General features: G+C 39.3%; 2 protein-coding genes across 3 annotated transcripts; both read right to left on the bottom strand.

Annotated features, from left to right (window-relative positions):
- Positions 1-2,164: 2,164 nt before the first annotated feature.
- Positions 2,165-8,493, bottom strand: LOC127654201 (uncharacterized). Of its 2 annotated transcripts, none has more exons than XM_052141277.1 (7): positions 8,374-8,493; positions 7,784-7,862; positions 7,528-7,572; positions 7,308-7,341; positions 7,006-7,102; positions 4,984-5,111; positions 2,165-4,806 (listed from the first exon to the last, which is right to left on the bottom strand). In XM_052141277.1, the coding sequence occupies exons 3-7, from the start codon at positions 7,562-7,564 to the stop codon at positions 2,364-2,366; spliced, it is 2,739 nt and encodes a 912-aa protein (XP_051997237.1). In that variant the 5' UTR covers positions 7,565-7,572; positions 7,784-7,862; positions 8,374-8,493; the 3' UTR covers positions 2,165-2,363. The 2 variants fall into 2 exon arrangements, with proteins under 2 accessions (XP_051997237.1, XP_051997238.1); XM_052141278.1 differs by having other exon boundaries at positions 8,205-8,457.
- Positions 8,494-8,949: 456 nt separating this feature from the next.
- On the bottom strand, positions 8,950-11,585 carry LOC127653869 (elongation factor 1-beta-like). The gene is made up of 6 exons (XM_052140665.1): positions 11,131-11,585; positions 10,700-10,822; positions 9,846-9,975; positions 9,604-9,667; positions 9,276-9,401; positions 8,950-9,142 (listed from the first exon to the last, which is right to left on the bottom strand). Exons 1-6 carry the CDS (start codon positions 11,208-11,210, stop codon positions 8,988-8,990), a joined length of 678 nt encoding a protein of 225 aa, XP_051996625.1. The 5' UTR covers positions 11,211-11,585; the 3' UTR covers positions 8,950-8,987.
- Positions 11,586-11,677: the final 92 nt, after the last annotated feature.

Below are 11,677 nucleotides of genomic sequence, written 5' to 3' on the forward strand. Positions count from 1 at the left end.
ATCGCGAGGAAAGCCAGTGCGATTGCGCAGTGCATCTCTGCTTCTGCGTCAACCATCCTCACTTTATACACACTCATGCTTACCTAACGATCTAACTTAGCATTGTCTTCCATTGTTATTAAATTAAGAAAGCTAGAATTACTATATACTAGCTCAAAGCTTACAAGAAAACATTTAGCTATTATTTGCAAATGTAAAAAAAAACAAAACAGACATAATTACATTTTCAGTTTTGTGTGTGTGTGCCAAAATTACAGCTGTGTTAGAATCCCATATGAACACTCATTGAATCTTGAATTAAGTGTTATTTTTAGGTGAGGTATTGATTTATTTTTCTTATTTTTTAATCATCATTTGCATAAACCGAAAAAAAGGACAGTAGATGAAATGCAATACTTATATTTGGTGTACTTCAAACCACTTTCATGGGACATCAGCCCAAACTTTGTGGAAACCAAATAGTTAACATTTATGGCTATTCCATGAATGAAGGGACAGTTCACCCAAAAATGGAAATTCTCTCATCATACTCAACCTCACGCCATCCCAGATGTGGATGACTTTCTTTCTTCTGCAGAACACAAATGAAGATTTTTAGAAGAATATCTCAGCTCAGTAGGTCCTTACAATGCAAGTGAATGGTGACCAGACATTTGTAGCTCCAGAAATCACAGAAAGGAAACATAAAAGTAATCCATACGACTCTAGTGTTTAATCCATGTCTTTAGAAGCGATTTGATAGGTGTGGGTGAGAAACAGAACAATATTTAAGTTATTTTTTACTCTAAATCTCCCCTTTAACTTTCAGACGTGAAAGTGAAACTAAGCAGGGACGTAAGTGACTAAAATGTAAAAGTGAAAGTGGAGATTTAGAGTAAAAAGGACCTAAATATTGATATGTTGAACACCCACACCTATTATATCACAAAATCAAGAGTCGTATGGATTACTTTAATGTTGCTTTATGTGATTTCTGGAGCTACAAAGGTCTGGTCACCATTCACTTGCATTGTATGGACCAACAGATTGGAGATATTCTTCTAAAAATCTTAATTTCTGTTTAGCAGAAGAAAGAAAGTAATATACATCTGGGATGGCATGAGGGTGAGAAAATTAAGAGAGAATTTTCCTTTTTGGGTGAACTGTCCCTTTAATTCCCTGGCAGTCTAAAGAATTGTCTGCTTCCAACTTTGTGGCAACAGGTCTTGGCTCTTGGCTTACAACTATTAGGAAAAGTGTTAAGTGTGCTAACATATGAACAGAAAACAAAGTTTATCTCTACAGTGAGAGCAAACAATCATTTGTGTCTTAATTTCTACGGTTTCCCGTTTGCCTATTCCCTCTCATTTTTTCCCCACACTTCTCATTTTACTTTAGTAGTCTCAGGGAGGTGTCTGTGTAATGACTTAAGCACTATATTTGTTGTGCTAGTATTAATATTTTGAAGACATTAGGTGCTTTCCAATCCGCATGCTTCTATACTATTCTACGTCATTTTGTAGCGGAAGTGGTGCGTGTAGTATGTTAACACTGAAAATGCAACAAAAAAGAAGAGCATCAGGAGTACTCGGACGGAGCACTTCTTCAACCGTCAAAACGGAGTGTAGAACGTTGGAAACGTCTTGTGTATATTGCCATATGTAGCGGAAGGGGCGGAGTTACCTGGCTACATTGCTGGTCTAATGAAACAATTGTAAATAATGGAGAATGTAGCAACTTGTGAAACTTAGTTGAAGACAGCACCTTACAAATGTTAGTTGAAGGCTTTACCATCACCCCACAACTGTGTGAATATGTATGTTGTTTGAGATACAAGTGTTGAACTGAGGTTGGCTAACGTGCTAAAGCTAGCAGCAACACATTGCATGCGTATGGAACGTCGCTTCCGTCAGCTGTTAAACAGCATATGCTTCCGTGTTGTGAAAAACCATTAAGTGTCCATTTGGGACGATAGTACACGTTGAAAATGAAATGACTGAGTGCAAAGTGTTTTGTTTAAGTGCATAGTATATAGTGCGTCATTTGGGACACAGCTAATTAGAGTGTTAAACCCAATGAAAGAAAAACATGCTCTAAAGGTACTTATGAAAGACAGACTACATATTAAACAACTTGTTAAATATTCATTATAAATTTAATTTACAACAATCAAAATCAACCTTAGAGAAAAATACCTATTATAAACTTAAAAAATATACTCATTACAAGTTAGAAAATGCATGATATGACCCACAAATGCACATATACTCAAATAAAAACTGAACTTCAACTAGAAACAGTCAGCTGAAATTCAAATGTGCAAACCTATACAGCATTTGAAGAACAGAAGACAGCTTATGCTCATGGCTGGTGTCTGATAACGTTCAGTCTGCTATATGTACAGTTGTGGTCCTTCCCCTCACTCTCTTCTGCTGACTGCCACTGAGCATTGTATGTATTTTGTCCGAAGAGGGTGCAATGACAGGCTGAATCGACAGTTTAGAGGAAGATGATGATCTAAGTGAGGCCCTAGCAGGGCTCTTGTTTCTGGGAGATATGCGGGGGCTAACTGTGCGCTGGAGAGTGCCCTGCGATTTTGCTTTGGGCTGTGGTTTGGTGGACTTTCTCTTGGACTTGTAAGTAGGTTCTGGTGGTCTCTTTGCTGGAGTCAAAGATCCAGACTTCCGTGAGCTACGTCTGATTGGTGTATAGCCAACTTGCGCTTGTTTGTGGTGTTCCTCTTGTTCCGACCCTCCAACCATATAGGAACTTCCGGGGCAAGCACGAGGAAGTATTTTAGAAGAGTCATCCATGTGGGAGGCAGATGCTGTGAGGTGTCCCAGACGGAAACTGTTACTTGAGATAGAGGAGCGGTTGAACAAGGCTCTGCGGCTACTAGACAAAGAAGAACCAGGCTCAGAGGGGCCACCGCTCTCTAGACAAGAGCCTGAGGTGGAGGTACACAGATCAACCATGCTACTCCTGCCACAACGCTTCCGAGAGCCCCTTGATGACTGCCCTTGCCCCAGGCCCTGCCTCTCCTTGTTAATATCTGGGCTAAGGCTACGGAATAACTGTCGGACGTGTGAAAGAGATTTGGAATTGGTGAGTGAAGGCATCCCTTTTGGTGGGCTCTTCAAGATCCTGTTGGTCAATGGGTCGTAGTATTTAAGAGGTGTCTTTTTGTACTTGTACTTTAGGGCAACATCGCTGTCACATGACTTCCGCTTCCTTCCTGCTTTCTTAGCAGGGGTGGGCTTGGAAATTCCTTGACCCGCATCTGGGGAAGAAAGCACATAGACCACAGTTTTGGGCTGTAAAGGACTCATAATCTTGCAGTAAGAAGCAGGAAGCTTCAATGCACAAAGTCTGGTCTTCATATCAGGGGTCCTTTCAGGGCTAAGACATTGCTGGGAATCTTGGCTGTGTGGCAAGGGGAAAGGTTCTTGTGTTGATTTCGGGCGCACCACAGGACAGCTTAGTGGGATGGTTTGTGTACCGTGGCTTACCTTTACCACTTGGCAACGTGATGCTAGTCTGTACATTTTTTGCCTTTTTCTCCTCAACAAAACAGCTGGAAGTTTTGGGTCTTCTTCATTGTGTTCCATTAGAGGAAGCATGTCCACAGGCTCCCATCCTGCAGTATCTGTTTTCTCTTTTTTGTCCTGGTTTCTGTTCTTTTTCCTTTTCTTACTGTGTTTTCCAAACATAGCCAAGGAGTCACTATCAAAATAGCAACGGAACTGACCATGTTGGAACTCTCTCACTATGGAGTCTATCTTCATGTCTTCTTCAAACATCACCTCTGTCCATGTTTTTCCAACAAAGGACTGTGGTATGTGGGGAAGATCGGGAAATACCTCCTCAGTGCCATTCTCCTTGGTTCTCTCAGGCTCTGTTTCCACACTCATTGTAACAGTGTTCAGAGCTGTGTCCAGCTGAGTCTGGTATCCTTGGTCTTTAAGATTTATGTGCACTTCCAGTAACTCCGCTAAATTCTTCTCCTCACCCTTTGCTTTTCCCAAAGCCATCTGTATCGCATTGTCCCATTCTGCACTGCCTTTGGATTCGCTCAATGACTGAGGACTAAGAATAAAGCTGACATCGTCGTCTTGCTGGTCGACTTTGAGACTGTGGCCATAACAGTGCTTTTCAATAACCTCCTCTATCACATCTCGAATTTGATCAGATAGATGACTGAAAGTTTGTTCATTATGGGGGCCTTTCCAAGGTGGCAATACTGAAGTCCACACAGTGGATTCCTCAGCCACTGATCGAAAGGTTTCAGGCTTGTCCTTTGAGGTAATATACTCCACATCTGGTGAGGCTTGGGAAGCTGCCATGGAATCACTCCCCTCTTTATCCCTATTGGTTTTTCTGTGTGCTTTTCTGTGTTCAATGTCTCCTACCTTGGTGACTTGAGGACCCCCTGAAGCACAGGGATCACCAGAAGGGTGTGTCTGTGAACTTTCTCTCTGAATGGGTAATGTCATTTGTGATGTATGTGGTTTGTCATTGGCAGAGCCTCCACTAGTCCTGTGCAAAAATCCTTGTGTGGGGGAATACTTTTCAGGGGGAGGTGGTTCAGGCACCATTTTTCCTATTTGGGAAGTAGTTTGTACGTGTGTATTTGCAGTAAGGTCAGTTGTCACTGCTGGAGTTGAGGCTGCAATTTGCAGCATTTGGCAGGAGTCTTCATCAGAGGTGGGCATCTCTTCACGTGTCCCAACAGAGACACCGTCATCATCTGATCCACAGTACACCTCAGACAGCTCCTCTTTTGGGACAGGTGGGATGGCAAGAGAAGGTAGATCAGCATGGGTAGGCCTACAGAGAAACGGAAGTATAAAATTAAAAACCGTCAAAGACTGAAATTATAATTTTTTCATAAAAATGAAATGCTCCAGTTACATAAAATTTCTAATATGTTATGTAAACATGTTAGTCAACAAGGCTATATAAGAGGAATTTGATATGCAATGCAGGGGGTACATCCAGGCATACCGTGTGTCACTGTAACGATGGGGATGATGTTGGAGCACATCCTGGAGAAATCTTTCTAACAAACTTCCAGAAGATACATTAGCTCGAGCAGCTCGCACCACTTCTCTGTGTTGGGCACTCAAGATGTGCTACAGAATTCAACAACAATTGATTACAGTTACAATACCCTAAACAAAAAGACATAATAAAGATAACTCCAAATCATTTCGATCATCATAAAAATGAACATGACATCCGCTGAACTGTACATATCTTTAAATTGTATTATACAGTTGAAGTCAGATGTTTACATACACCTTAGCCAATAATATTTAAATTAAATTCCTGACATTTAATCATAGAAAACATTCCCTGTCTTGCGTCAGTTAGTATCACTACTTTATTTTAAGAATGTGAAAAGTTAGAATAATAGTAGAGAGAATTATTTATTTCAGCTTTTATTTCTTTCATCACATTCCCAGTGGGTCAGAAGTTTACAGACACTTTGTTAGTATTTGGCAGCATTGCCTATAAATTGTTTAACTTGGATCAAATATTTTGGGTATCCTTCCACAAGCTTCCCACAATAAGTTGCTGTTATGTTGACCCATTCCTCCAGACAGAACTGCTATAACTGAGTCAGGTTAGTAGGCCTCTTTGCTCACACATGCCTTTCTAATTCTGCCCACAAATGTTATATCGGATTGAAGTCAGGGCTTTGTGATGGCCACTCCAATACCATGACTTTGTTGTCCTTTAGCCATTCTGCCACAACTTTGGAGTTATAGTTGTTGTCATTGTCCTTTTGGAAGACCCATTTGTGACAAGCTTTAACTTCCTGTCTGATGTCTTGAGATGTTGCTTCAATATATCCACATAATTTTCCTTCATCATGATGCCATCTATTTTGTAAAGCGCACCAGTCCCTCCTGCAGCAAAGCACCCCCACAACATGATGCTGCACCCCCATGCTTCACGGTTGGGATGGTGTTATTCGGCTTGCAAACCTCACTCTTTTCTCTTCAAACATAACGATAGTCATTATGGCCAAACAGTTCAATATTTGTTTCATCAGACCAGAGGAGATATCGCCAAAAAGTGAGATCTTTGTTCCCATGTGTACTTGCAAACTGTAGTCTGGCTTTTTTATGGTAGTTTTGGAGCAGTGGCTTCTTCCTTGCTGAGCAGCCTTTCAGGTTATGTCGATATAGCACTTGTTTTACTGTGGATATAGATACTTGTCTACCTGTTTCCTCCAGCACCTTCACAAGGTCATTTGCTGTTGTTCTGGGATTGATTTGCACTTTTCACACCAAACTATGTTCATCTCTATGAGACAGAATGCGTCTCCTTCCTGAGCGGTGTGATGGCTGTGTGGTCCCATGGTGTTTATAGTTGCATACTATTGTTTGTACAGATGAACGTGGCACCTACAGGAGTTTGGAAATTGCTCCCAAGGATGAAGCAGACTTGTGGAGGCCCACAATTTGTTATCTGAGGTCTTGACTGATTTCTTTTGGATTTTCCCATGATGTCAAGCAAAGAGGCACTGAGTTTGAAGGTAGGCCTTAAAATACATCCACAGGTACACCTCCAATTTGCCTATCAGAAACTAACTGGCTAATTGTCTAAAGGGTTGACATCATTTTCTGGAATTTTCCAAGCTGCTTAAAGGAACAGTTAACTTGGTGTATGTAAACTTCTGACCCACTGGTATTGTGATACAGTCAATTAAAAGAGAAACAATCTGTCTGTAAACAATTGTTGGAAAAATTACTCATGTCATGCACAAAGTAGATATATATGTAGACTATAGTATGATAATATGAAATCTGTGAAGTGGTTAAAAAACGAGTTTTAATGACTTTCACCTAAGTGTATGTAAACTTCTGACTTCAACTGTACAACTGGTTTTGGTTTGTTTCTAATGTAGGCAATGCTTTGTAATTTATAAAGGAAATTACTAGTACAAGTTTAAACCAAACCTTAAGTAATTATAAAGTAATGAATCATATACTGTAAGAATCTCAGAGAGTTATGCACCTGTTCCACACTGTTGTACAGAAGTTGACAGCAGCTGCAGTAACCCTGTCTTTGGGAGCTAGAAGGACCGGCAACAGGCTCTTCCCCTCTACTAGTCCTTTGGATAAATAAATGTAATTTATTTTTTTTATTATTGTGAATGTAATCAGTGAATGTAATCAATATACCTTTGTCAAAGTATTAATAGATCTCAGATTTGATTACTAATGCACATAAAGGCAAGGCTAGTAGATTGTGGCAAATGCTGAATTTATTTTCAGTTTAGGGAGTTGGTCAGTTATTGCCAGGATATGATATCTCACCTGCCATCCATATCAGCTGTACGCCTCTCTGCATCTACAACACATGTAAATGTGTCCAATCAAAATGTCACAATATCATGGTGTGTGCTCACAGAGTCTTTGCAAGCAAAAAAACACACACATATATATATATATATATATATATATATATATATATAAATAAAATTAATTTGTATATAAATGTAGCAATAAATGATGCAGTTTATTTTAAAAGCTTTACTTTTAGCAGATGATTGAGGTCCCTCCTCCAAGGGCATTGTACTGTCTGAAAAATAAAATCACACACAGAGTGACAGCATATTTTGTTATTGTTTTTTTTTTTTGTCTTTCTTTTCTTGAAGTAGTAACATTTCATTGCCAGCAAATACTGCTTATACTTGAGGAGGAGTGAGAGTATAAATCTGAGTACATTAAAAATGAGTACAAAATGCATAGTCAGTACCAAATTAGTAAATAAATAGCCTATTTGCACTCACCTACATGGAGGACAGGATGGCTTGACTAAAGTTCACAGCATTATGTGTACAGCCACGTGTAATAAGTTATATGTTGCATCTAAAGATAAAGGATGCATACATTTAAATCAGAATACTACGCATAGAATATCCTTTATTCATACACTTTGCTTATTTCCATATTTATTATTAGATAGAATACGAAATAACAAATTGAGGGCGAAATATGCTTTCGCCATGTTTTACAAATAACCCTATGAGTACCGACAACGCCAGCATGGTTAGCATATTACATCTGTTACTCCTTTATAACGTCTTAATAACAGGCAATGAACTCTGTTCTTTAATGGCCAGCTTTAACTACTCATGTTGCTCCCAAGAGTCAGTGCCGGTAAGTTAAAAGCGTGTTCGAATACTGCTAGACAAACCCTTCTACACTTACCATTAACAAATATGATTTTATTCAACGTTTCAAACTGCACGTGCCGTTTAAGGGCGCGGAAACCGTGATTGAAGCTAACAAGCTATGCTAGTTCACTTAGCATGTCAACATGGAGGACAACAACACGGTAAACATGCACTTGACTATAAACTAGAAAATCTATAAATACCACAAGCATGTTTTCACCGGTGACCTGGTGGTATACGTTACTCCACTTAAGATCCCATCTGTATCCATATTTTGATCAAATCTGCCTGAGTGACGTCACGTGAGCGCAAAGCGCGGGAACCCAACCCGCCTCATCTATAAAAGTCGGAGGCTTATTTTATTCATTGAGGCTAGTTAAATAAAGTTCGACTAAACTCGAATGATAAATGCATTACAAATGTGGCAAACCAATGAAATTCAATGGTTTCCCAAAACTGGATTGTAATAGTAATTTTTAATCATTTTATTAGAGTACACCCATCTTCTAGAAGATTTAGGTTTAGAATAGCATTTAACATAATATCCACCATTGGCATTTCAATTTATTTTCCAGGCTTGGAAATCAGAGTATTGATTACCCAAGACATCCAGGTTTTCAACACCAATTTAAATTTAAATATATATATATATATATATATAAGCTTGCATTTTGCCAAATAACTTTACACGCCAGTCAGAATCCTTACATTTATACTTTAGAAAGGTATTCAAATGTTAAAACCACTTGAAAAAACAACCAGGAACAAAGTGCATTTAAGTGTCTTTATTGGATTAATTCTTTCTGGGTTGGGGGATTTAGATCTTGTTGAAAGCTGCCACATCCATGGACTGAACGTAGTCTTCAAAGGCTGTGATCAGTTCCTCCAGCTGGTCTGTTCCAACTTTGTCATCCTCCACCACACAGGCGATCTGTAGCTTTTTGATGCCATAGCCAACAGGCAACAGTTTAGCTGCACATGAGAAATAAAGATAGTCTATTGAAAGACTTGACAATTTCACAAGTGATATTTTATTTTACCAGTATTGTTACAGTAATTGCCAACTTGATAAGTGAATATAGGAAAATTAAATTTTTGGACTCGCATTGTCCCCAGACTAGACCATCCAACTGAATGCTGCGGACACACTCCTCAAGCTTGGCCATTTCGGTTTCATCATCCCAGGGCTTGACGTCCAACAGGATGGAAGACTTGGCGATAAGTGCAGGCTCTGCTCAGACATTAAAAGGAACGGTTATGGCATTGATCATACACAAAAGTATCAAAGCACCTTAATTAAATGACTAGTGAACATCAGGTTAAAAAGAGCAATCAATCACATGATTCAGCCGAAAGATGGTGAAGATCATCATTAAACTAATCAATGTTGCAACATGATATATAGATTTATGGACAACAATAAAACAACATACTCTTGGACTTCTTTGCATTGTAAGCTGCAAGCCTCTCCTCCTTGATCTTTTTGGTCTCCTCATCCTGTAAAGGAAGACGTCTTTTAGGTGAGGACGCTCACGTACGGTGAACTTGGCATTTTCCTACAATCTGGTTATCAGGGATAAAATGGGTCCATCACAACATCAGCTGAAAGATGGTGAGAAATCATCATGTGTCCAGTTTTATCAAAACGCAGTAACGATTCTGCAGCAGAACTAACCTCTTCCTCATCTGAACCAAACAGGTCAATGTCATCGTCGTCTTCGTCAGCCACGGCAGGAGCTGCTGCAGTTGTGTCCTCCACACCAGCAGGGCCGTACTGACCAAGAGGCTTCTTCACACCTGGAAGGCTAGAGATGGAAAAATGAGAATGAGTTCACACAACAGATTGGGTACACCCATAATGGTGGAGCATTTCCCAGCCATATCAGGGGTTTGAAAGATTGTGCATCAGTCTCTCAGGCGAAAGATGGTGATAGAAAAATCATCACGTACTGGAGAAACTAATACCAAAGTATTTAAGGAAAAGTTCACCCCAAAAAATTACAATTCTCTCATTTACCGACAATCATGCCATGGCTTCCTTGTAGAGAACAAAGATTTTTAGAAGAATCTCTAATCTCATGCCTTCTGAAGCAATCAAATCAATTGTATGTGAGAACAGACCAAAACTGTAGTCTCTAGGCATGATTTCAAGATCGATAACACTTCCTAGTGTTTGACAAATGGCGCTAGTAAATGTAATCAAGCATGAAATCGTGATTGCCAATGAGACAGCTAACGTCAATATTTATAGTGAAATTTTCGTTTTTGGTCTCCAAAATCAATTAGATCACCTCAGAAAACATGGATTACACCACTGGAGTCATAAATAATACTTTTATGCTGCCAATGTATGCTTTTTTTCACCATTCACTTGCATTGTCAGGACCAATAGAGCGGAGATACTCGTCTAAAAATCTTAATTTGTGTTCTCCAGAAAGAAAATGGGATGGCCTGAGGGTGCGAAAATGATGAGAATTTCCTTAAAAGGTGAGCTGTTCCTTTAAGCATTACAATGAAGCTTGAGGTTACCTACCCTTCTCCTTCTGGTAAGACTTAATGTGGTTGTACCACCGCAAGGCATGGCTGAGGTCAGCTGAGGGGGCACCGGACAGGGCATCGAACACAGCAATATCAGCTTGAGAGGGCACATACCTGCAAGTCAATGTGTATTGAACCATTAAACCGTGTATATATACTCTGATGCTTTCCACCATATGAGAATGAGAGGTATATTTGTGCATGTTTTGGAATTTCCATGCATGAATGTCTACAGGACAAGCTACTACACAGGACCTACAATGACTGATCATGCATAAAATGTATATTAATCAAGGCAAAGTCTATCAATGTAAATCAACGATTTTTATTTTTGAGTACAGAATATTAACAGAACATATTAAGTTTCTCCAGGCCAACGGAGTATATACAACCATAATAAATAAGTACAGAAAATAACTTACCCCTCGATGTAACTTTTGCTTGCCAAAAAGTCATTCAGAACTTTGAGGCCGGCAGCTGTTTTCAGATCACCAAAGCCCATTGTAAGAAGTTACCGGTGAGTCCTCGTGTGCAGACGCGGGGTAGAGCCAAGGAGGGAACGGCAAAAGAGCGTGAGATTGACTTTATACCTCTGACGTCATGATTCCTCCCACTCTGACTTACTTTACCAAATGTATCAAAACAATCCTTTTTTTAATTTGTTTTATTTGAATGTCTTTTGCGCATGGGTATGATTAATTTAACTGTCTAGGCGATAAAGATAGAAAGATAATCGTGTTTTTTTTTTCCCACACGTAAACAAGCATTACCAAACGTTTGACCAGTGACTTTTAAGATGAAATCAGAAAAGGAAACAACCATGTTTTTGAGCGGAAGTGACGGAGAAGGAGTAAACTTAAACGTTGGCGTAAAAAAACCCACAAATATAAAAATAAATTGAATAAACTATTATTATATATTTTTTAAAACATAATTGTATGAATATTGTTTAGTTTAGGGTAATCTGAG

This window comes from Xyrauchen texanus, chromosome 13, assembly GCF_025860055.1.
Source record: "Xyrauchen texanus isolate HMW12.3.18 chromosome 13, RBS_HiC_50CHRs, whole genome shotgun sequence".
In the NCBI taxonomy this organism is placed as follows: domain Eukaryota; kingdom Metazoa; phylum Chordata; class Actinopteri; order Cypriniformes; family Catostomidae; genus Xyrauchen; species Xyrauchen texanus.